Genomic DNA, 24430 nt, shown 5'->3' on the forward strand with positions numbered 1-24430 from the left:
TGATCTCTAATCAGGAGGTAAACTTTACATATTTCAGCTTTTTTTTTTTAAAGTAGATTCTTAAATGCTCCTTTCCTCTTTTATTTGATCAATTTATAATGCTCAAAGGTAACCTCATGGATAGTCAATATACCACTCTTAACATGAGCAGTTTCTTCTCTCTTACACGATCAGTTTGATCATAATGCTTATTAGTACAGATACAGGTTATAGTACCAAAAAACCACAGTGTATAAATTTGCATTAATCCTTGTTTTCAGTCATTTATATATTTCCCAGTCAGTTTATTTATATAGCAGTAGACTTGTTTTTAGGGCATATGCAGATATATGTGGTATTGCCTCTTGTATTTTGCTATTCATAATTTTATATTCTATTAATATATCATTCTTTTTGTTATTTCTGTTTTTAACATTTGACGTGTTAGTCAATGTGTTCTTTCTATGAAAAGAAATCTTTTAGAGAATTAAGAGGATTTTGAGAACCCAGATAATTTTTCTTGCCTGAGGAAGTTAGGTATTTCATAAAAACAAAAGCCGGTAGGAATAGAGAAACATAACTTTTGCAGAGTATTGTCTTAAACCTCTCACATAATCTACGGATGCCAATCCAGAAATGTGTGTGTGTATGTGTCGTATCAAGAACACAGTGCGGTGGAAATACTAGAGTTTATGAGCACTTCTAATCAATATAAAAGTACAGTTTTCAATTAACATCATTGTTAAAAGGATCCAAAAAACTATTTGCATGTATTTTATTCCTCCCTCCAACTCTCTTCCCTCCCTCCCTCCCTCCCTCCCTCCCTCTCTCTCTCTCTCTCTCACCTCTCTCTCTCTCTCTCTCTCTCTCTCTCTCTCTCTCTCTCTCTCTCTCTCTCTCTTCTTTTTCAACCTCAGTTTGAATAGCACCTGTAATTAAGGAAGAAAACCGAGCCCTGGGAGCTAGGTAGGACTTGCAACCATTGATCTGTGTAAGCCCAGCTTATACTGTCAGGGGAGGAACAGTCAACTGCTGAGCTGCTTTGTCACTGACATAAGCTGAGAGAGGATTTTTTTGTCTATACTGTTTATACACTAGTCTATAGACCTGCTGGCTGGTTGAATTTTAAAGAGTGCGGAGGTTTAAAGACTTGTCCCCTGAGGGATGCTTCTGCCAGTTGGGGAGCGAGCCGTGGCTGTTTTGCAGAAGTGTGTGCATGTGTGTTGCTTCTGGAAGGAGGGAGGGGGAGGGTGTGAACGATTGAGCAACTAACTGGGAAACATTCTTCTTTATTTGAGTCTTAAAATCAATGTGAAATATATTATTAATTCGGGTATATTTGGAAGCAGACAATGGATTTTGAATATCTATCTTTATTGTTACAGAAATGATATGAACAGCTTTGCAGGGGGAGTATCTGAATAGCGTTCATGTGTGTTGTAAATATGGGAAATGGCTTCACTTTTTGCAGCACAAGATAAGGATTAGCAGTGGTCAGATGAACTGTTCTCTTTTGTAATGTCCTGTTTTCAGTTTAAGTAATTTGAATTATTTCAAGCTTAGCAGCTCTTTTAGTTCCATTTATTGATAATAAAACATTGTCAGTAGTAAAACAGTTGGCTTTTTCTGAATACGGGGTTTGCGCTCGTACTTACAAATGTATGTTCATAAGCAAACCTGGGTACCCTGCCCTAAAGATAGAAGATAGCTTGTTTACATATGCTTTTCTTTCAGCTTCAGGGACTTAAGGCTCTTGAAGCTTTCTTAGGTTTTGGCATTGGAATTTTACAATGGTTTATTTTTACTTGATACTTTATACCAGTTTACATTTTAAAAGAATGGGAGAAATTCTGCTTAAAACACTCAATTCTATGACTGTGTATAGGGCTTAATATTCATATACTGATGATTTCTCTGAATGTAAGTTTTATTGGTAGAGAAGTAGTGATAGGGCATTTTTTGCTGGGGAGTGGCTACTGCATGAAGATATTTGCTCTTTACTCTTTTAATATGAAGCCTCTTCATCAATCTCTGCTTTCTCTTGTAAAATCGCCTGGCTTTAAACTTGTGTGATGGTGTCTTCAATTCTGACTCTATGACAGGAGTTAATTTTAAGTTGTTTTTCATATTTAACAAAATAGATCTTTTTCTATTTTTTTGCCAAATATCTGACAGTTATCTGCATTTTGTTATACTTGTTAATGTATATGATTTCTAAAAGCTTTTAAAATTATTTTATAATAACTGTAAAATCACTGCAGTTTCAAGTCAGTAAGATTATTTTCTATGCTTAATTAAAACATTGATTTTCATATTAGGAAATTCTTAAATAAAAGTGCACAGAGTAGAAGCTATGTAGTTTTACATTAAAGGCTTATTTTTAGATACACATTTCTTTAAGAGTGTTACTTGGGATTAAACTTAGTGTTACTGATGTTGAATTTACCAAGAGTTCAACATATAAATGTGTTTCTTTAGCTATAGAAAATACTTTTTTTTGAACCATTTTACTCTGGGGCACGTAGAGTTGTTATACCTCTCAGTAATTCATTGCTGCCAACTTCATTCCCTTTTCTCTGCCTGCATTTTAATTGAAACAACATTTATATTTCTGAGCCAGGATCTGTCAGAAGTCCCTGTGGCTACTCTGTGGTACAAGCAGCAGCAGACGCAGCTTACCCATATGGTGCGGTGCTTCTTGTAAAATCCATATGGCCTTGTTGAAGGGAGTCCCAGCGGGGATGTGAGGGGTGTTAATACCCTTCAGGCCAGGCCTTTCCCTCCTGGGGCTTCCGTGGCATTGTCAGTGCAATCTGCCAAAGCACACACTTAATTCCTTTTTAATAATCAATTATTTTAGTCCAGGAACCTCTGTTATTTTTCTTAAGAAAAAGACAAACTTTTTTTTCCTAAAAAATGTCTCCAAAAAAGTTTTAACTGCATCTTTAAAAATATTCTAAAGCTTTTTTTTTTTTTTTGCATTTGCAGGAAGTACTACAGACTGTGCCAAAGTTCTGTTTCCCCTTCGACGTTGAAAGGTACAGTATAAGTCATCATTTAAAATAACCTTAGCCTAATCTCAGTGAGCACTTTAAAATTATTACATGTGTTTTCTTTATAAAATGAAATGTATTTTTCCCCCATTGCCTCTAACAAAAAAGACTAGAGGTTCAAAATTAAATAATATTTGAAATGGAGAAGCCTTCTAAATCATTATATCTTCTGTTTATTCCACTGTGGCCAGTTAGGATTAGTCTTAAGGTTCCATTTCTTCCTTTTGTTCTTCAGGTACACGTTGTAAGCACTAGGAGAAAAAAACATTAATATGTCCTTTATCAGAGCCTTAGAATTGTGTCTTTTAAAATTAGATGTATATATCCTGGTTTCTATCTCACTTCACCCTGATTGAAAAGACCATCTGTGTGATATTGTAAAACTCATGGCTGGTTGTCTCCCAAGAATAGCTTTATAGAAATCGTGCAATATTATGGAAGGCTGCAGAGAAACCCTCTTACCTAGCAGTTTTGAAAATCTCATTATGTTTGTATTTTACTGAACAAATGCTGGATGAATAGAGTATTACCTGTGTGTAACTGGAATGTCACAGAATATATAGCCCTTTGAGCATAATAACAGATCATTTATTGTTTTTCATGTGATTTTCATACCCTATTATCAGTTTTCTTTAAGGGTATGCTGTGAGGTGGTATTAAAAGAAAATTTATTTTAGGAAAATATTTTGCTAAAAGTAGAGATTAGTAAAAATCTAAAATTTTACAGTGTTAAAGGTAAAAAAGTCTTTCGAACGATGGGCTAATTGATAGTAATAAGTACTGCTGGTGAATGATGCCCCTTGTTTTACCTCTTTTCTGGGGAATCACTTGTGCCTGCTAAAGTTGCAATTTCCAAATTAATAGCAAAGATGAAATAAAGGAAGAAAAGCTGTGGAAGTAAATTGTGAACATTGGGCACTAGAGGGCACAGGAGACACTAGAGGTTGTTTGTGAAGTTTGTAAAAGTTAAAAAAACAAAAACAAACCTGTCCCCATAAAACTGTGTTTGTTAAATATTCAGCATTTGAACTGCAGTATTCCCTGACAATTGAAAATGATTTGTAGTATTGGTGCAGTAGGGGTAAGTAGCTTGTTTCCTCATACATAATTCCTGTGGCTATTTCAAAGCCAAAGTTTAGGTGTCCTGGAAACTTTATTTTGGGACAAGGAAGCAGATGTTCAGTTATTGTTGTCTAATGGCAAAGTTATGGCCAGTAACAGGAAATATATTTGTATATTTTAAATAATAGTAAAGGTTCAGCGTAATGATTTATACTGCACCTTACATGGCAGTGTGACACGTATGATGATACTTAGTTCACGTTAGCTCAGATTCTTTGTAAATTTGGAAATTTATTACCAGGATACAGGTAGCTCTAGAAGAGAATGCTAAAAAAATTGCCAATAGTAATTTGTATGGTACTTTATTGGGTGAGAATGTCAACAGAAGAAGCAATTAAACAGAGTTGGTGGTGGCTGCCAGTAGGCTGTGCAGCAACACGCTTTGCTGTGTGAGAAGCCTTAGAGTCACCTGGAGGAGAGGCTGGGGAGGGGCGGACCGTCATATGACCAGCTTCTCACCTCCCCGGTTCCATTAGTAGTACGTTCGGAATTTATGAAATATTTGATAAGTACTTTCAAGCATGTGAAAACTTACGGTAAGATACCTTATGATTCCCTAGTAAGGGATTACAATATGCTGAATTGCTCAGTCCATAAGGCGTTTCAACCTATTTTGGTACTTGCTTCGTGATTTAGTTTGCACATTTCACGCTCATTTTAGTTTTTAAAACGTCATTCTGTCTTTGAGAACCAACTGATTGGAAAGGTGAAAACAATGCCACACATACATCTATTCTTGCATTTGCTTTTCTCTAAGAAAATTCTCACACAAGGCTTAAAGTGTTATAATACTACTGTATTTTAGAGTGTCTCAGAATCAAGTCGGACAGCACTTTGCCTTTGTACTGACAGACATTGAAAGTAAACAGAGGTTTGGATTCTGCCGACTCACATCGGGAGGGAAAATCTGCTTATGCATCCTCAGGTAAGTATTTGTAGTAAAAAATAAAATTGGAGGCACGATAGATTAACGGTGTCTTTCTTTTGTACTTTGCTGTGCTTGGGATGCTTAAAAATATGCTTATATATATTTTTAATTGTTTTATTTAAATCCAACTAAGTTGAAAAATAATTTTATTTACTCTCTATATATGGCATCAGTTTGGTTTAAAGATATACCAGTAACAGTAGAATTTTGCTTCAAAGAATTGGCTCCTTCTTTTTTTTTTAATCTATTGAAGTATAGTAGATTTACAATATTGTGTTAGAATTGGCCCTTTTAAAGATTAGTTTTTGTGGGTTTATTTTTGAAAAATTATGAGGTCAGATAATGTATGCTTCACATATTAAGTAGGATGCAAAAAATTCAGTTAAGTTAATATGTGTTCTATTGCTGACCCAGAACTTGGATTTTTGAAAGTGAATTGTTGGTTGAAGGTAAAGGTTGCAAGCTGGTGATTCTGGGCAGAAGTGTTTAGAGGTGTTTTATTTGGCCTCATGGTGTTTAAAAAATTTTAGAAGGTGTTTCTAACCTTATAAATTTTAGTGAAATTTTACATAAAGTTCACGTTTTTCGTTCCTTTTGCTAGCGCTGGTCTTGCTGTCCCAGCAACACTGAGCTGGTGCTGAGCAGCAGGTGTCTCCTTGTGTCAGGAGTCTGCTTGTTTCACAAGCCCTGCCTGTCCGCCTCCATCACTTACCTGGTTGGCCTGGACTCACTCGGTAGACAGTTGAGAGCGCGTCTCTCTGTCTGTGGACCTTGGGTTTGAGTTGCTAGTGCTGAGGAGGACGGTCCGGAAGGTTAGCTTCCCTTTAATATGTCCTGATGACTTAGAAATGTAGGTGTGTTCTATACAAATAGGACTCTATACTGTGATTACAATACGGATATTGGTCAAGCTAGATTCTATAGAAATGTTTATAGTAAAAGAAATAACATTAAATTTAATGTTCATTTGCTTTTTAGCTACATTCCTCTCAATCTTTGAGGGTTAAGTTATAAATTCTACTCAGAATATCTTTTCATTAAAAAGTCAAATTTACAGATAAGTTTCGAGAATACTACCATGAGCTCTTGTCTACACATCCCCTAGATTCACAGTTGTTAGCCTGCTTCTGTCTCTCCCCACCTCCCCCCACTCTCTCAGTGTACACACGCACACACGCATGTGCACACATGCGTGCACGCACACACACACACACACAAATTCTGTATGTCTCTCTGTTGTAGTATTGTTTTTGCTGACCCATTTGAGAGTAAGTTATAGACATCATTCTTATGTAATATTTGAATCTATTTTACATAAATTAATTATGATATCCATAATTAAAGAGTCTAAATCTTTCTCTTTGTTTTGAACTCTTAACATACTTTGAATACAATGAACCTATTAATAATTAGCATGTTTTAAAATTTTCACAATAGTCCCTGTGAATGGGCTTGTAGAATAAACATTCTTAGCCATTTCTGTTTCAATTTAGGAAAGCCATTGTTAACCTCGAAATATTTACACAAAATATGAACTATAGCTATTTGTTAAATGATTGAAGGATTAGTATCGTGTCTGTATCTCCAAACCAGTTGTCATTAATTTGTAGGAAGCAGATTCTAGAGCAGTTACCATATCAGGTTACTTTTATGTAGTTCTCAAACCCGTCTGGGTGGAAGGAGACTTGAATGTTGTCGTTCTACAGTAAGAACAGTCTCACCCGCAGAAAATATGGTTCACTTATATCAGTGTAATAAAAACCAAAAAAAATCGTCTATGCCAATAAAGAAAACCTTTCACAGTAAGCATTATTGGTTATTTAGTCTTTTTAAAAAGAGTAAATGTTCCTTTTATTTTTGTTATTTGACGGTGCTTTCCAGTAGATAAGAAATAGTAGGTATCAAAGCTTTATGAAAAAACTGTGGAGGAGAGTGAGAATCTTAAATTGAGAAAATTCTATCCTGCAGCTTATTTTTTCCTAGAAAATTAAAAGACTGCCATCTCATAGATGTTAATGGCATGTCTCAGTCACTGTCCTGGAAAGTAGTATGCAACGGTGTTCCTTGAGAATAGCCAATTTAGAGACTAGCCAGTAAATTAGAGAACAGAGAATTAAAATATAATCAAATTCAGCAATTTATTTAGAAAGTTGTGATGGGTAGGTAAATACCTATTTTAAGGTGTAATCGGTGTATGTCTGTGAAAATAGTTTTGGCAAATCTCGGTGAGTGCTGTAGTGAGAGGAATAATGGTGTTTTGGGTTCTGGTTTGTCCACGGACTACACTGAGTCTTCACCACTTTCGATTGAACTTCATACGTGTTGAAAGGAAGGATGGGACTCTAAACGTGCTAGAAGAGATTGTTGTTGATTTTTAAAAACTACTGTAACTGTGAGAGCCTTTGAATCCTGACATTGAATCCTGAAGCCAAAAACGTTGGCATCCTTTGACTACATAATGACGAAAACTTCTGTTTGGTGACAAATATAGTAAGGAAATTGAATATTCCAATAATAAGCTGGTAGGACTATATTTACAACCACTGTGACAGAGAGTTAATCACCATAGAGTATAATAAGAGAGAGAAACAACCCAATAGAAAAATACGTAAAGCATCTGAACAGCATATTCACAGAGGAAATGTGAATAGCATATATACACATATGTATGTGTGTGTATACACACACACACACACACCTGTGAATGATGCTCAGCCTTACTAAAGGTAAAAGAAACGAGCACATTACAATGGGCAGAAATGAAAAACTAAAAATAAAAAGCATGAGGGGAAATAGATATTTCATGTGCTGCTTGTAGGACTGTAAAATGACATGACTTTTTGAAGGGGAATTTAAAAATATCTATCAGATTTTTAAAGTCTGCTTCTCCTTGACTCAGTTAATTCCAGTTCTTGAAATTTAAATCTCAGGAATATTCCCAGTGGTGAGTAGTAAAGGGTGAGCAAAGTTATTTATTATGACATGGTTTATAAGAGCAAAACCACTGGATGTAGATGTCTCTCAGGAGGAACTGATTAGGTGCTTTAGGGCCCATTCCCCAGGCTCTACTCTGTGCCCCCTCCCTGCCAGAATGCTGTCTGTGCTGTTCACTGATGCGTTGTATTCCCAGTGCCTACAAGAGTAAACTCTTAATAGATATTTGTTGAATAAATACGTTAATGAATTAATGACTAGTACAATGGAATATTATTTATCTGTTAGGAAAAATTATACACACAGATACTGACTTGGAGAAATGTTTATGATATATTGTGAAATGATGAAAAGTTTCAAGGTAATATCTATAGTGTGTTCTTATGTTTGTAAAGAACAAGTTATATGTATATATAAATGTATATTTTAAGGAGTAGTCAATAACAGATTTATATATTAATATATGATTGTATATACTTATAAAAGGATAGATCTCTAATTCTTTGACTTTGTACACTTCAGCATTCATCTACTTTTTGCAGTGAGCAAAAGTAATTTTAATCAGTTTTTCCTGCACTAAAATTCTGAGATGTCAGGACTATATAAAGAGCATATTAAAAATGTGTGGGAATTTACCCAGATCATCTTTTGTCAGGTAAGACATCCAGGACAGGAAATGGTCCTACAAGTGTGTTTTCGTGGAGATACTCCAAAGGCAGCAGCTGGTCATTGTTGACTAGCAGAATTAAGAATGGGAAGGGAACAGGCATTTCATTCTACACGCTTGAAATTTGGAATCACAGTGCAAAAGAATGATCTTTGGAAGACAAAAAAATATTACTTGTGAGGTGACCTTCCCATCACCATCTTAGAGCCAGATATTAGTGTTTTTCTGTAATTTCAACACAGAATGTTCAACGTGGTGGAAATGCTTTGTGAGAGGACAGGAGAAATGTGACTACACCTACAATTTATTTTCTACTATTTTTTCTCTTCCAACAACACTCAATTTCATCGTATCCTTAAGATGTAGTAGGAGAAAGTTTGTTTAGCTTCATATAAAACCAAGACTTAGAATTTAGTCATTTTTGAAGGGTTGTGGGAAGGGAAGGTAGAAGTAGCAAACGAATTATTCATGGGATTGGTTGGGGCAATCAGGTCTCTTCCTTTAAAGGCCAATTTCTTGAATTCCAGACTCTGCTGCTTCCAGGGGTTCTGTGAGAGAAGGCCACCTCTGCTAGTGTTCTGAGTGTTCACTGGTGGCTGCCAGGGCTTTAGAGTAATGTTTGCATTCAGTGTTTTGGGAATGTCCTGGTCCTCTTAGAATTCAGCCTTAATTCTAAGTCCTAAATTCTAAGGCTTCTTAGAATTAAGCATTAATAGGGCTAAAATTTATTGAGAAAAATGACAAAATACTTGAATAAGCAAGACACAGAAATATATGTCTTTAACCATGCTTTTCTGTTAACAAAAGTAATATATTTTACTATAGAAAAATTGGAAGAAAATAAAGAAAAAGAAAGTAAAGGCACTTATATTTGTAAAACATAATCATTGCTTAAATTTTGGTATTCATTCTAGACTTATTTCCATGTCTTGTTAAGACACATTTATAAATCTTTCTATTGGATAGCAAACTAAATATTTAACTGTAGTGTTTATTCACAGTTGGTAAAGTGAATGAATATATATAGAAGCAGTTAATAAATTGAACAAGCTTCTATGGCTTTCATATTATCCACTGTAAGTGCTGAGAATTTTTGTACATGCTTAATCTGACAATTGGTCATTTCACTTTTTTTCTTAAAAGTTGAGATTTAGCATAAAGATGATTTCCTTTCTGATTATAGTTTTTTAAATTAGTTACTTATTTCTTTACCTGGAGTATATTATGACTTTCAAATATGAAAAAATTTTAGCATCTTTTTCTTGAAGCTGTCTTTTGTGAAAAAGTAGTGCATTTATATTGAAACACACTACATTTTTAGTTATTGTTGCGAGATAATACTAGATTGATTATTCAGAGGTCATTTTTAGTATCAGTGATTTAAGATTCTTAGATAGAAATTAATAATTTCTCCTGTTGTCTTTATATCCTGTTAAACACTAAAATTTTTTATTGTGATCAACTATATATCTTCATCAAAAAACTCTTCATTTAAAAAAAAAACTCTTCATTTATTTTACCTTCTAATGTTTGAGTTTGTGTTTTAACGATCTAAATTTTAAAAGAAAAGTATAAATATCTCTTGAGTTTTTGTTGACATCGAACAGTTTAAAATATTTTAGGTCCCTAAAGAGTAGTCATAATGAAAATGGGATACATTTAAGGATGTTTAAGATTTTTTAATACAAAGTAAAATTAAATACAAATTGGTAGTAAATTTTCATTAGAAAAGCAAAAAATAACTTTGAGTGTTGGATTTCTTGAATAACAAAGACTTTTAGGTTAGAGATGACAATGATAATACTAATAATAACACAAAATTAATAACATCATTTAGTGTTTGTTTACTATAAGCGAGGCATTTTGCTAAGTGATTTATATACATTATTAATAAAAACTACTCTATGCCTTAGAGTTATGAGCTAGAAAATTTTCACATAAAGCTTTAAAGCTACTTTTCATCCTGGATGATGCCATTATATAAGACTTGAAAGTAATTTAGATTTACCTTAGAGTTCTAAGCTAGAAAATTTGCACACAATGCTCTCAAAACCATGGGTTCTTCTTTGACTGGATTTATGCTATTATAAGTTTTGAAAGTAAGTGTATTTAATTTGTATTTGTTTCATTCTCTCTGTAGAAGAAATATTACAATTCAGGTTTATTTAATATAAAAGTCAATATTTAATTTTGAATTTTTGTATGCTTTAGCCTTTTCTATGGCATGTCTCTCCTACTTTAACAAGATTTCAAAAATACCCTGAGGGCTTCCCTGGTGGCGCAGTGGTTGAGAGTCCGCCTGCCGATGCAGGGGACACAGGGGACACGGGTTCGTGCCCCGGTCCGGGAAGATCCCACGTGCCGCGGAGCGGCTGGGCCCGGGAGCCATGGCCGCTGAGCTTGCGCGTCCAGAGCCTGTGCTCCGCAACGGGAGAGGCCACAACAGTGAGAGGCCTGCGTACCGCAAAACAAAACAAAACAAACAAACCCTGAGATATTACTAATTTAAATCATGCCATTGTTTGTATTTAGAATTGCTTTCGTATAATAGCAAAAATGCAAGAAGTAACTTTTCCCCTAATTTGATTAACATAATTTTACAACTATAAAGTTGTCGCCAAGGGTTCAAAATTAAATACTGTCATAAGGAAGACAGTTTGATGTTTGGGGCCTTTGTAGTCCTCCCTGCCCACATCCCCTGTAACTCATACCAAACTTGAGGCTTTCACACTCTTCCTTGAAGCAAGTCCCTTAGAAGCAGAATGTTTCAATTTTACACATTTTGTGTCAATTTTCCAGGCAGAAAAACAGCCTCTAGACATTAGACATTTTTCTACGGAAAGGCAGTTTCCTTCGTTTTATTTGATTACTCTAAGTTAGGTTCCTGCTGACCACTTAGACTGTTAGTGGTTACCTGACTGTTTGACAAAAAACATTTCCTTTCCTTTATTTAACCTTTGACTTTTGGATGTAAAAGGTTTATCAGCTCGATAGTGGAAGCCAAGTGTGAGGGAAGTCTCGCATGGCTTTACATATACATCTGTCCTTTGCCTTATGTCTTTATGAAAAATTAAGGAAATAATCTTAGGAGATGCTTTGACTTTCGTTTTAAAATAATTGGCCTTCATGTATTTGTTTTACATTTATGTATGTTTACAAGACTATGAAAGTCCCAGGAATCCTTTGTTAAAGAACTACATTTTCAGTTTTATAAAATTCAAGTAAAGTGTCTTATTTAGTCATTATATGTTGAATACATTTTTTAAAACTTTCTGGGATTTTTGTGTTTGGTTGTACAAAAACAGATTGGGACTGTAAAATGTAGTGAAAACTATTTTAACTTAACGACCATCAGCTTAGGAGCTTATACATTAGTTAAAAATTAATTGCCTTGAACTTATGTTGTTTGAAAAGTATCTAAAAACCACAAAAATAAAAACATGAGAATAACATTTCTTACCTGAGCAAGATAAGCTTGTATAATTTATAATATTTATTTTATATCTATGTGTGTATGTATTTTTTTGGCACACGTTTTATCTTTAAACTGTGCAATGGAATCTTGTTAAAATATTTGAATTATTGACTACTTTGTGTACCCCGGACCATTTTCTTGTCATATAAAAAAGTAAGCAGGACTTCCTGTTGAATAGTTGCACCATACCAGGGGTTGCGAATTCAGTTACCTGTAGGGACAAGATAAGGGCCTAAGATGAGATAAGCAGGTTTGGCTGACAGTAGGAAATTGGGGTGATCCAAATAAATAACACATGCCCCATCCAAAGACAGAAGCTGTTACCCAGCTTTAGGTATTTGTTGCAAAGTTAAAATAAAAAAAAGTGTAACCAGTATTGCCAGTTCTTTTGATTTTTAAGAGAAGAAATCTAGATTTTTAAGTGAATTATCTGATTTAGAAGTTGGCCACTTACTCAGTTCAACAACAACAATGGTGCGTTGCCCAAACAGAATATGACTGTGGGCTGGGTATGTCTGCATGTAGCCAGTTTGCACCCTCCGCTCTGGATGCTGTTGTTTATTTGCAACGGAAAATGTCCCTGTTTCCTTGACATCCTAAGAGCGTGACTAGGTTACAGAGTAGTGCCACTTGGATACAAGTGATGTTTTCATTAAAAAAAGATGAATGATATGTACTCTTAAAAAGGAGCTAGTTATCACCAAGAACCAGTACATGTTCACGAAGCAGATTGTGTGTAACTAAACTCAGTTCTTTATGGTGATGGTACTTACTGGTGTATCAGGCAGTGCTGTTGTAGAAATTTGAAAGAGTCTGTCCCATTATCTCTCATGAACACATTATATATAGAGAAAAATGTTGGCTAGACAATAGATAATGCAGTTATGAGTCTTCTTATTGATCGAAATTTACTTAGATGTTGATAGATTTATGTTGTTTGGGCAGAGATCTTGTACCATGTTGCAGGCCATATCCTTCTCAAAATTTTTATCCACAGTGATGAACGTATAAGCAGTACTAAAATCTATAATTAGAAGGAATTACCAATCTGTGAAATGAAAGAGTCAAACAGATGTTTATCTGCTGGGAAATTTGCCCATATGAATAAAATATAATTTAAGAGGCAGAAAGGAAGGTAATGCTCTGAACATTAGTTAAACAAATTTTAGAAGATAGAATTTACTTTAGTGTATAGAAATTATAAGTAGGCTGATTTAAGATTAAACTAGAATGAATGAATTTTGTTCACATTTTATGCAGCTTCCTGAAAACCTCTGGTCATTGGACAATGTTTATTCAAAGGCTGGGTATTACAGAAGTACATGCCTGTATTGGGTGATTGGTAGACCCCTGAGCATGTATGATTGCTCAGTCAGAGTTCTAATCTCAGGCTTGCCATTTGGTAGCTTTGTGACCCTGGATAAGTTGTTTTACCTTAGTTTAGTCAAATATACATCATAGTATTATTATAAGAATTAAATGAGAGAACACGTATAAAGTACCTAGCGTATTTTCATACCTATAGTTAGTGCCTAAGAAGTTTTATTCTCTGTACTTCCAGTTATTTTAATGTGTGGAATCTCTGATTCTTAGATCCTGCTCTCTACTCCCTAGATGGGCATAGACCTGACTAGTAAGTCTTACTGTCCAAACAGAAATAACTAAGCATGATGGAGCCTTAGAGATCACTGTGAGAAATATCTCATAGGTGTAAGCCTTGTTGTAATAGTTAAAAAATTATATTCGTCTGATTTATAGCAGTGATCTATATATAATAGAGTCAAGAGTTGAATGAACATGAGAACAAAATCCAGCATCCCTGTATAAAGAACAAACATAGCCTGGTATCAGGATGCAATGCAGTTGAAAGTATTCTTGGAGATAATAAAAAATAATAGTAATTGTAAAATGATACCAAAATACCTAGCACTGTTAAATTTTGAAAAGTGAACTGACTGTTAATCAATTATTAATTCAGTTTGTTTCATTTTCAAAAACAGGTCCATAATCTTACAAATAAATTGTGGGTTTTTTGGTATAAACTAGCTTTTTAATGAAAAATTGGATTCCAGTTTGTTTTCATAATTTGAAAAGAAATTGGAAGGGGAAGATAATCGATGAAAAGTAATAACGTAAAGATGAGAAAACCAGAACATTTGGTCTAGAAAAAAGAGATTCTCTCACTTTGCAATAACTTATAATTATGAGATATTTATTACATATCTTATTTTTATAGTGAACCAGGAAGGAAGTTTAAACAAGGTTCCACATTATTTGAGTAAGGTGAAAATGACAGTATAAGGATTAACAGGTAGACATGCAAACCACCTAAAGTCAATAAATCTTGCTTTATCTTAAGATTCTTGAGAGCAGGATAGAAACAGACCTGCATGTTCCTTGAATAGATTAGGTCTCATCTCATCTGAGCATATAGATCTGAATTACATAACACATCGACATTTTCTTGAAATAGCAATTTCTTCAGGCTGTTAAAAGTTGAAATGTGACTATGAAATGACTTCAAATGAAAGAAATTGTACTGTATCCAAGGAACTACAGTGTGTCTTAGCAGGACATCCTCCATGAAAATTATTTCATTGAGTTATAATGAGTATGGAAAATACGATGTGGTAATTTGCATGATATTGAGTTGATAATCTAAAAACAGTATTAGTAATGTTTAAGGGTTTTTTTTTTGTAAGCAAAAGGTATGGTAGAAAGTAGATTAGCTATCTAAGCACTAGGGTTAGAAGAGTTGAGTAACTTAAACGTGAAAATTGAGATTACCTATGCTAACTTCTGATTCTTAGATTTTCCCCAAACCGTCAGAGCTTTGGCACATACTCACCCAGGTTTTTCGAGACTCCCACATGAGGCTGTCAGCTTGTTGCAACCCCCTGTCCCAGAAAATCCTACCCAATGCCCTCATCCCTGTTTCCATCTGGACTGGTTGCTTACCAGGCTTTGGCACATTTATCCTTAGACTTACCTGTTCTTCCCTGGAATTCAGTTTCTTGTCTCTATATCCCCATATTCCTCCTTTCTACTTCACTCTTGCATTTTGTCACTTCCCAAGAATATTATGGAGAAGGTAAATTTTTGAGTTCTAGAAAGACTGAAACTGCTATTAGTCTATCCCCAAACTTGATTGATAGTTTCTCTGGACAAAGAATTCTAGGTTGCAAGGAATTTAACCTCTGCCTTTTGGAGGCATTATCTTCTGACTTCCCAGAATTGCTGTTGAGACAGAGGTTCAGGGACATTTTCGATTTGATGCCTTCGTACGCTACCTGTTTTGTCTCTTTGGAAATTCTTAGGTGCTTCTCTGTTGCCCCTGTTCTGCAATTTCACTGTGATACTCTGGTTTGGCTCATTTATTCTACAGTTACCCCAGTGGCACTTTCAATGTGGAAACTCATGTCTAAAGTTCCGGGATTTTTCTAGTAATTTTTTTTTTTTTGGCGGTACGCGGGCCTCTGACTGTTGTGGCCTCTTCCGTTGCGGAGCACAGGCTCCGGACACGCAGGCTCAGCGGCCATGGCTCACGGGCCCAGCCGCCCCGCGGCATGTGGGATCTTCCTAGACCGGGGCACGAACCCGTGTCCCCTGCATCGGCAGGCGGACTCTCAACCACTGCACCACCAGGGAAGCCCTCTAGTAATTTTTAAAATGAAATTTTCATTTCTTTTTTCCCCTCTTTTATTTTTAGAACCACTATTAGTCAACTACATGATAGTCGAGGTTGATACACTGATATTTTAATATTTACTCTTATTTTCTATCTGTTTATCTCTTTATACTAGTTCCTAAGAGATATTCATCATTTAGGTTCTAATCTTTCTATGGATTTTTCTTTTTTTTTTTTTTTTTGCGGTACGTGGGCCTTTCAATGTTGTGGCCTCTCCCGTTGCAGAGCACAGGCTCCGGACACGCAGGCTCAGCGGCCATGGCTCACGGGCCCAGCCACTCCACGCATGTGGGATCTTCCCGGACCGGGGCACGAACCCATGTCCCCTGCATTGGCAGGCGGACTCTCAACCACTGCGCCACCAGGGAAGCCCCCTTTCTATTGATTTTAATTTTTTTTAGCATTTGTATTTTGAATTTATAAGAACTTGTTCTTATTGTCTAAAAATTTATTTTTTCACTTCTTTCTCCTTTTTTATATTTCATTTTGTTTAAAAGCATCCTGTTCTTCCCATCTTGCCCCTCGGTTCTTCATGACCTTTTTTGTTTTCTTAGATTCCATATATATACGGTATTTGTTTTTCTCTTTCTGACTGACTTCACTCTTTATGACAGACTCTAGGTCCATCCACCTCACTACAGTAACTCAATTACGTTTCTTTTTATGGCTGAGTAATATTCCATTGTATATATGTGCCACATCTTCTTTAGCCATTCATCTGTCGATGGACACTTAGGTTGCTTCCATATATACACTACCAAACGTAAAATAGATAGCTAGTGGGAAGCAGCCGCATAGCACAGGGAGATCAGCTCGGTGCTTTGTGACCACCTAGAGGGGTGGGATAGGGAGGGTGGGAGGGAGGGAGACGCAAGAGGGAAGAGATATGGGGACATATGTATAACTGATTCACTTTGTTATAAAGCAGAAACTAACACGCCATTGTAAAGCAATTATACTCCAATAAAGATGTTAAAAAATAAAAAAAAATAAAATAAATACTAGATTAGAACAATGAAAAAAAAAGCTTCCTGTTCTTTATTCAGCTCCTGTGGATATTAATGATAATTTTTGAAACTTTCACCTGGTGTTTGTATTGTCTTTGTTTACTTGGAGTTCCTTTTATGTTTGTATTGGTGTCTGTATTTCCTCAAATATCTGGTGGTTGGACCGTTAATTTATATTTAAGATAGAGGCACTAAACTGAATTAGCATCATTGTATGTGCAGTGGTTAGTTTCACAAGAAAATATAGGGCCTTTGAGGTGTTTTTTTCCTTTGAGAAATTCCCAGATCAGTGTCTCAGGATGCTGTGGGGGCCAGTCTATTGGCTAATGGTCATTTTCCCTTCTCTTGACACTCAGGTTTTGGTTTTCTCTTTTCTGCAAAGTCAGTTATTCTTTGCTTGCTTACCACCTTTACAAAGCCATTCACCTTTGTTGCTTTCTATTGCATTTGCCTTGTCCTCATTAATTTATACCCTTTTTATTTATTTACAGTCATTTTAGTGGCATTTCCAAAGGGCACAGAGATAAATGGATGTACTACTCAATATGCTAGATTTAATGAAAAGTTGGTAGATATTTTAAAATATGATAGGTCTCTTTTATATCATTACTTACTATTTATAATGATCATTTTAAAGAACTCTATAGCATTCTGCTGAGTAAGGATGCTGTCATTTACCTGACTGTTCTTTTGTTATGACTTCAGGCAACTCCTAATTAAAAAGCATCATTCATGGTCACTAATAAATCAGACATTAAATGAAAAAAATGCACAAAGAATGCTGTTTTTCTAAGCTCTAGTCATTGATTATGAAATCTGTTTTGTGTATCTGTACTCTTGTCAGTATATAATTGTGTAGTAAAAGTATCACACTTTTTTCTCTTAAAAAGTAGTCTGTTGCAGTCATTCTTTGAAGAAAAAAATGAATATTTGTTAACTGGTAATTAACTACACTGGTGTGTGTTGTGATTTACTCTTCTTATATGTGAAAAGTGTACATTTTAATAAACAATTAAAAACTTTGGATAGATTTTAAATATACATACCTTAATTTGTTGAAAAGGAGTACAGATTTTATTTTGTACAATTGATTTTTGGATTTAGTATTTTGCTTTCATAAAATTAATTATATTTGTATCTAGCAAAATGAATCAAAATGATTTTTAAATTATACGTGTTTTTGATACTTAAATGCTATTTATAATATTTATAATTTTTAAAATAGGCTTTCTTGTACTGATATTTATTTTGAAATTTACCATCCTACGTAAACATCAATTTCCAAAGAATTGATTTAATTAGTAAGCACATAATTCTATTTTTTATATATTTAATTCAGTAATATTTAAAAAGAAATGATTATATCTTTGTTTTAAAAGCTTTTTAAAATTAGTTTTTATTTGATATTATCTTATTACAGTGGTTAATTTTTATTCTATGAGTGCTTTTGGTGCACTCATACCATGCTTACCACACAGTGGGATTAAGTGATTTTTGGTGCTGCTAACATAAAATAGAAGCGTGTAATGAATAACCTTTATAATGGAATTTTGGATTCTGATTACTTTATGAAAACTAATAGTACATTATATGTAAAATTTTACTGTAACAGTAAAGAGAACATGGGTATAGTTCTTTTTTGCCCTCCAGGATCAACCTGTTTGAAATAATCTAGATTTGATGTTATTTTGCCATCTTGTTTCTTGAGTCTAAATGATACACACACACACACACACACACACACACACACACATTTTTAAAGTTTTTTGTTTTTTTTTTTTTTTTTTTACAGTTACCTGCCATGGTTTGAAGTATATTACAAGCTTCTAAATACTCTGGCAGACTACTTGGCTAAGGAACTGGTAAGTCATGTTTTTTCCCCATTTTTTAAATTGTGGTAAAATACACCTAACATGATATTTACCATTTTAACTGTCTTTAAGTGTACAGTTCTGTACCATTAAATACATTCACATTGTTCTGCAGTGTTCAGTACCATCATCTTTACAACCTTTTTACTTCCCAAATTGAATCTCTCTACCCATTAAACAGCAACTTCCCATTCCTCCCTGCCCTTGCCAAGTCCCTGGCAACAACCATCATACTACTTTCTGTCTGTCTGCATGGGACCATGTACCTCGTATAAGTAGAATGATACAATATAGATCCTTCTGTGACTGGCATATTTCACTTCATGTTTCAGAGTTCATCCATGCTGTAGTGTATGTCAGAATTTCCTCCCTGTTTGAGGGTGAATAATATTCTGTTATTCACACACCACATTTTGTTTATTCATTCATACTTAGATGAACACTTGTGTTGCTTCCACCTTTCGGCTGTTGTGAACAAAGCGGCTATGAACGTGGGTGTACAAATAACTGTTTGAGTCCGTGTATTCTTTTGAGTATATTCCCAGAAGTAGAACTGCTGAATAACATGGTAATTCCGTGTTTAACTTTTTGGAGAACTGCCATAACATTTTCCACAGTGGGTGCATCAATTTACATTCCCAGGGGCAATGCACAGGGTTCCAGTTTCCCCATATCCTCCTCAGCAGTTATTTTTTGTTTTCGTTTTGTTTTGTTTTGTTTTTATAATGGCCATCCTAATGGGTGTGAAGTGGTATATGATTGTGGCTTTCATGTGCGTTTCCCTAAACATTAGTGAGATAGAGTCTTTTCATGTGCTTATTGGTCATTGTATATCTTCTTTGGAGAATTATTTATTCAGGTCCTTCGCCATTTTTTAATCGGGTCTTCATGTTGTTGTTGAGGAGTGGGAGTTATTTACATATTCAGATATTAATCCTTTTCAGATATATGATTTGCAAATATTTTCTCCCATTCTGTGGGTTGTCTTTTTACTTTGTTGATAGTGTCCTTTGATGCACAAAAGTTTTTAACTTTCATGAAGTCCAATTTATCTGTTTTTGTCTTTTGTTGCTTTGTGCTTTTGGTGTCATGTCAAGAAATAATTTTCAAATCCAATGTCATGCATGAAGCTTTCTTTTTTTCTTCTAAGAATTTTATAACTTTAGCTCTTATATTTATCTTTACACCTTTATTCTTTTTTCTTAAAAATAAAAACAAAACAGAAACTGAAGTTTGCTTTGAATTAATGAACTTCTCTGGGATGATAGTTTGTAAATTTTCCCCTTAATCATTCTTCCCTATTTTAAACAAGGACTAATTTACTAAGATATTAGCTATGCTATTTGATGCAATTTAATTCAAATAAAAGTTTTTTTTAAAAAAAAAATCTGCAGTGATTGCCTGTTGTTGCTTTCTAATTTTGAAATGTAGGGTATATTTTCTGGTCTCTGACTATCTGCTTAAATTCTTACTTGATACTCCTCCACACTTGAGACTGTATTTTGTTTGGTCATCTGACATTGTGTTTTCTTTGCTTTTAGTTATAACCTCAGTCTTTCTTTGAACTTTTTCCTTTATCTACACCTAGAATTTTGGTGTTCTTAGTTTTCTTTTCTCTTCTCTCTAGAAATTACTTATGGGCATCTTATGCACATTCTTAGTTGTTAAGTACCACCATATTCTGATCTCTAAGAATGATCTTTCTGAAACCTGATTATATCATTTTACTGCTTGCTTATAATCCTCTCAGTGGTTCCTTTTTTTTCTTAGAATAAAATCTAAACATGTGTGCAGCTTGACATATTAGAAGCTTCATGATCTGCCATCTGATAGTCCTTCTTGGCTTCTCTGCTCCCACTTTTCTACACACAATATACTATCCGATTATTTGGAGCCACTTAAATTTCCTAGAACACTGGTAGAACACTCATCTTTTAAAATTCAGTGTAAATATCTTTAAAAACAGACCTAAACTCAATACAAATACTACTCCAGGTACTTTTTATTAAATAGAATTTAAATGTATTATTAATAAATTAAGACACTTCTTTTACTCTTCTAGTGAGCAATCTCCTAATTTGGCAACCAAATTTTATTATTATAACATAATAGCATGTTTTTAGTGTTTGTCAAAAGTCCAGGGTTTGTGTGCGTGTGCTGTGTGTGTAAACATTTCCCTCTCTACACTTGATGTACTTCTGTGAAATATTCATTAGAAGGTCATTTTACACTTGAACAATTTTATATTTAAGCTATTCAGTCATTCATTTTCCTAAGAAAATAACTGGAAATAGCAGTATTCAATTATTGCATCGAAAACCCAAAACCAGAATTCTGCTTCATTATAGTTTCTTGTTCTTCGTGTTTTTGAGTAAACATGTGGAACCAACATTAATTGTATTAGTTGTCCAACTTTTGAATATGTTACCTTCAGAAACTTAATACTTATACTTATTGTATGTCATATGCTCCCTGAGACCATACGTAGTACTGGAATATGTAAAAAAACATACTGTGGTTTCCTGAAGAGAGGAAGTGAGGGAGACTACATTTGTGTTCCTAATTAGAGGAAAAAAAAAATTATAAGTTCACAGTATTAATCAATAACTGGAAGTAAATCTATGAGTGTAATAATTTTTCTTTTCATTGTTAATTCAGTGCCACAGGGTATTTAGATTGGAATTTAGATTCACAGTCAGTTATCCTTACCTGATCAGCATTAGGCAACTACAAAGGATGCTTAAAAGCTAGACATTTAAAAAATTTGTTTCCATAAGGATTTTGTATACACAGAACATCACTATCGTCCAGAATATCCTGTGGTACATTTCACTGCTTAAATGGTCAAGTGATGAATGCTTTAGAGTCCTTCTTGTTAGGTCATTCTAAAGAGAATTTCAAATAGGCAGTTTTGTTTTTTTTTAATAGATCTTTATTGGAGTATAATTGCTTCACAATACTGTGTTAGTTTCTGTTGTACAACAGAGTGAATCATCTATATGCATACATATATCCCCATATCCCCTCCCTCCCACCCTCCCTATCCCACCCCTCTAGGTGGTCACAAAGCACAGAGCTGACCTCCCTGTGCTATTCGGCTGCTTCCCATTAGCTATCTATTTTACATTCGCAGACATAGAGAATGGACTTGCGGACACGGGGGAGAGGGGGAAGCTGGGGTGAAGTGAGAGTAGCATTGACATATATACACTAACGAAAATAGGCAGTTTTGAGTACACACTCTTGCAAGAATTTGTAGAGATCTGAATTATTAAGTTTTCATAGTCAAGTTATGAGAAATTGTGAGAAGTCATGTGTGTCTTGTATCCATATCCCTTAAAATGAATGATTAACTTCTTTGAACAACTGCCTTTACCTTTGGTTTATTCTCCCAACATAAACATTTTAAGAGAGAATAAAAATAACTATGTATATGAGAAGCTACCTTCACATATTTATTGCTGGATTTGTATGTGTAATTCAGAAAAGTGAGTGTGCACATCAAGGTACATTATTACTGTACAAATCCCATAAAGTAGATGTGTTATATATTTTACGTCATCCCATTTAGCATGGGGCAAATAGTAACTAAGAGCTACTTAGAAAAGAAGTATTTAGAATATTTGCATCTTGCATCAAAGTGGCATCTTAGTACAATAATCTTACTTAAATTGCACCTATTTCTTAAAAACTAGGTTTGTGATTTTAAAATTAAAATGGAAAATGCAAGCATTCCTCTGCACTAAATAGTTGGCCAAGTTGTGAATGCAAAGGAAAAGTTCTTGAAGCAAATTAAAAGTACTACTTCAGTGAACACATGAATGGTAAGAAAGCAAAACAGCCTTATTGCTGATGTGGAGAAAGTTTTAGTGGTCTAGATAGAAGATCAAAGCAGCCACAACATTCCTTTAAGCCAAAGCCTCATCCACAGCAAGGTTCTACCTCTCTTCAACTCTGCGAAGGCTGAGAGGGGCGAAGAGGCTGCAGAAGGAAAGACTGAAGCTGGCAGAGGTTGGTTTAATGAGGTTTAAGGAAAGAAGCCATCCGTTTAACATAAAGTGCAAGGTGAAGCAGCAAGTGCTGATGTAGAAGCTGCAGCAAGATCCAGGACATCTCCTAAGATAATTAATGAAGGTGGCTGCACTAAACAACAGATATTCAGTGTAGAGGAAACAGCCTTCTGTTGGAAGAAGATGCAATCTAGGACTTTCATAGCTGGAGAGGAGAAGTCAGTGCCTACTTTTCAAAGCTTCAAAGGACAGGCTGACTCCTTAGGGGCTAGTGCAGCTGGTGACTTTAAGTTGAAGCCAATGCTCATTTATTATTCCAAAAATCCTAGGACCCTTAAGAATTATGCTGAATCTACTCTGCCTGTGCTCTATAAATGGAACAACAAAGCCTGGATGACAGCACATCTGTTTACAGCATGTTTTACTGAATATCTTAAACCCACTGTTGAGACCTACTGCTCAGAAAAAAATTCCTTTCAAAATATTACTGTTTATTGACAGTGCCTCTGGTCACCCAAGGGCTCTGATGGAAATGGACAACAAGATTATTGTTTTCTTCACGCCTGCTAACACAACATCCATTCTTCAGCCCGTTGATCAAGGAGTAATTTTGACTTTTATTTATTATCATTATTTTAAATTTATGTTTATATTTATTGTATTTATCATTTTAAAATTTATTATTAAGTCTTATTATTTAAGAAATACATTGCGGGAGACTGTAGCTGCCACGGATAGTGATTCCTCTGATGGATCTGGGCACAGTAAATTGAAAACCCTCTGGGAAAGATTCACCATTTTAGATGCCATTAAGAACACTTTTGGTTCATGGGAAGAGGTAAAATATCAATATTCACTGGAGCTTGAATAAGTTGATTCCAACCCTATTGGATGACTTTGAGTTGGGGGGATTCAAGACTTGACTGGAGGAAGTAACTGCCGATGTGGTAGAAATAGCAAGGAAATGAGAATTAGAGGTGGAGCCTGAAGATGTGACAGTTGCTACAATCTCATGATAAAACTTGAACAGAAGAAGAATCGCTTCTTTATGGATGAGCAAAGAAAGTGGCTTTTTGAGATGGAATCTACTCCTGGTGAAGATGCCGTGACGATTGTTGAAATGACAACAAAGGATTCGGAATATAACATGAGCTTAGTTGATGAAGCAGCAGCAGGGTTTGAGACGATTGACTCCAATTTTGAAATAAGTTCTACTGTGAGTAAAATGCTATCAAACAGCATCGCAGACTGCCGATGAAAGGGAGAGTCAGTTGATGCAGCAAAGTTTATTGTCTTGTTTGAAGAAACTGCCACGGCGACCCCACCCTTCAGCACCCACCAGCCTCATCAGTCAGCAGCATCAACATCGAGGCAAACCCTCCACCAGTGAAAAGATTCTGACTTGCTGAAGGCCCAGATGATGGTTAGCATTGTTTAGTATGCTAAAAAAGTATTTTAAATTAAGATATGATGTTGTTTTTTTTAGACATAATGGTATCGCACATTTAATATTCTACAGTGTAGTGTAAACATAACTTTCATATGCACTAGGATACTGAAAAATGCATGAGACTCGCGTTATTGCTATATTTGCTTAATTGCGGTAGTCTGGAACTGAACCCCCCATATCTCCAGGGTCTGCCTGTATATAACACGTCTGAAGTGAGTAGGCACAGTGAATGATTTTGTCAAGTAG

General features: G+C 35.0%; 1 protein-coding gene across 4 annotated transcripts in view; it reads left to right on the plus strand.

Moving 5' to 3' along the window:
• The window catches only part of DENND1B (DENN domain containing 1B), a 259192-nt gene that overhangs the window by 98481 nt on the left and 136281 nt on the right, over nt 1-24430 (plus strand). For all 4 annotated transcript variants that reach the window (XM_019920439.3, XM_019920441.3, XM_019920442.3 and 1 more), the window contains exons 4-6: nt 2968-3017; nt 4960-5079; nt 18646-18715. In XM_019920439.3, the coding sequence (XP_019775998.1) occupies nt 2968-3017; nt 4960-5079; nt 18646-18715 (240 nt within the window). The remainder of the gene's footprint in view (nt 1-2967; nt 3018-4959; nt 5080-18645; nt 18716-24430) is intronic.

This window comes from Tursiops truncatus, chromosome 1, assembly GCF_011762595.2.
Source record: "Tursiops truncatus isolate mTurTru1 chromosome 1, mTurTru1.mat.Y, whole genome shotgun sequence".
In the NCBI taxonomy this organism is placed as follows: Eukaryota; Metazoa; Chordata; class Mammalia; order Artiodactyla; family Delphinidae; genus Tursiops; species Tursiops truncatus.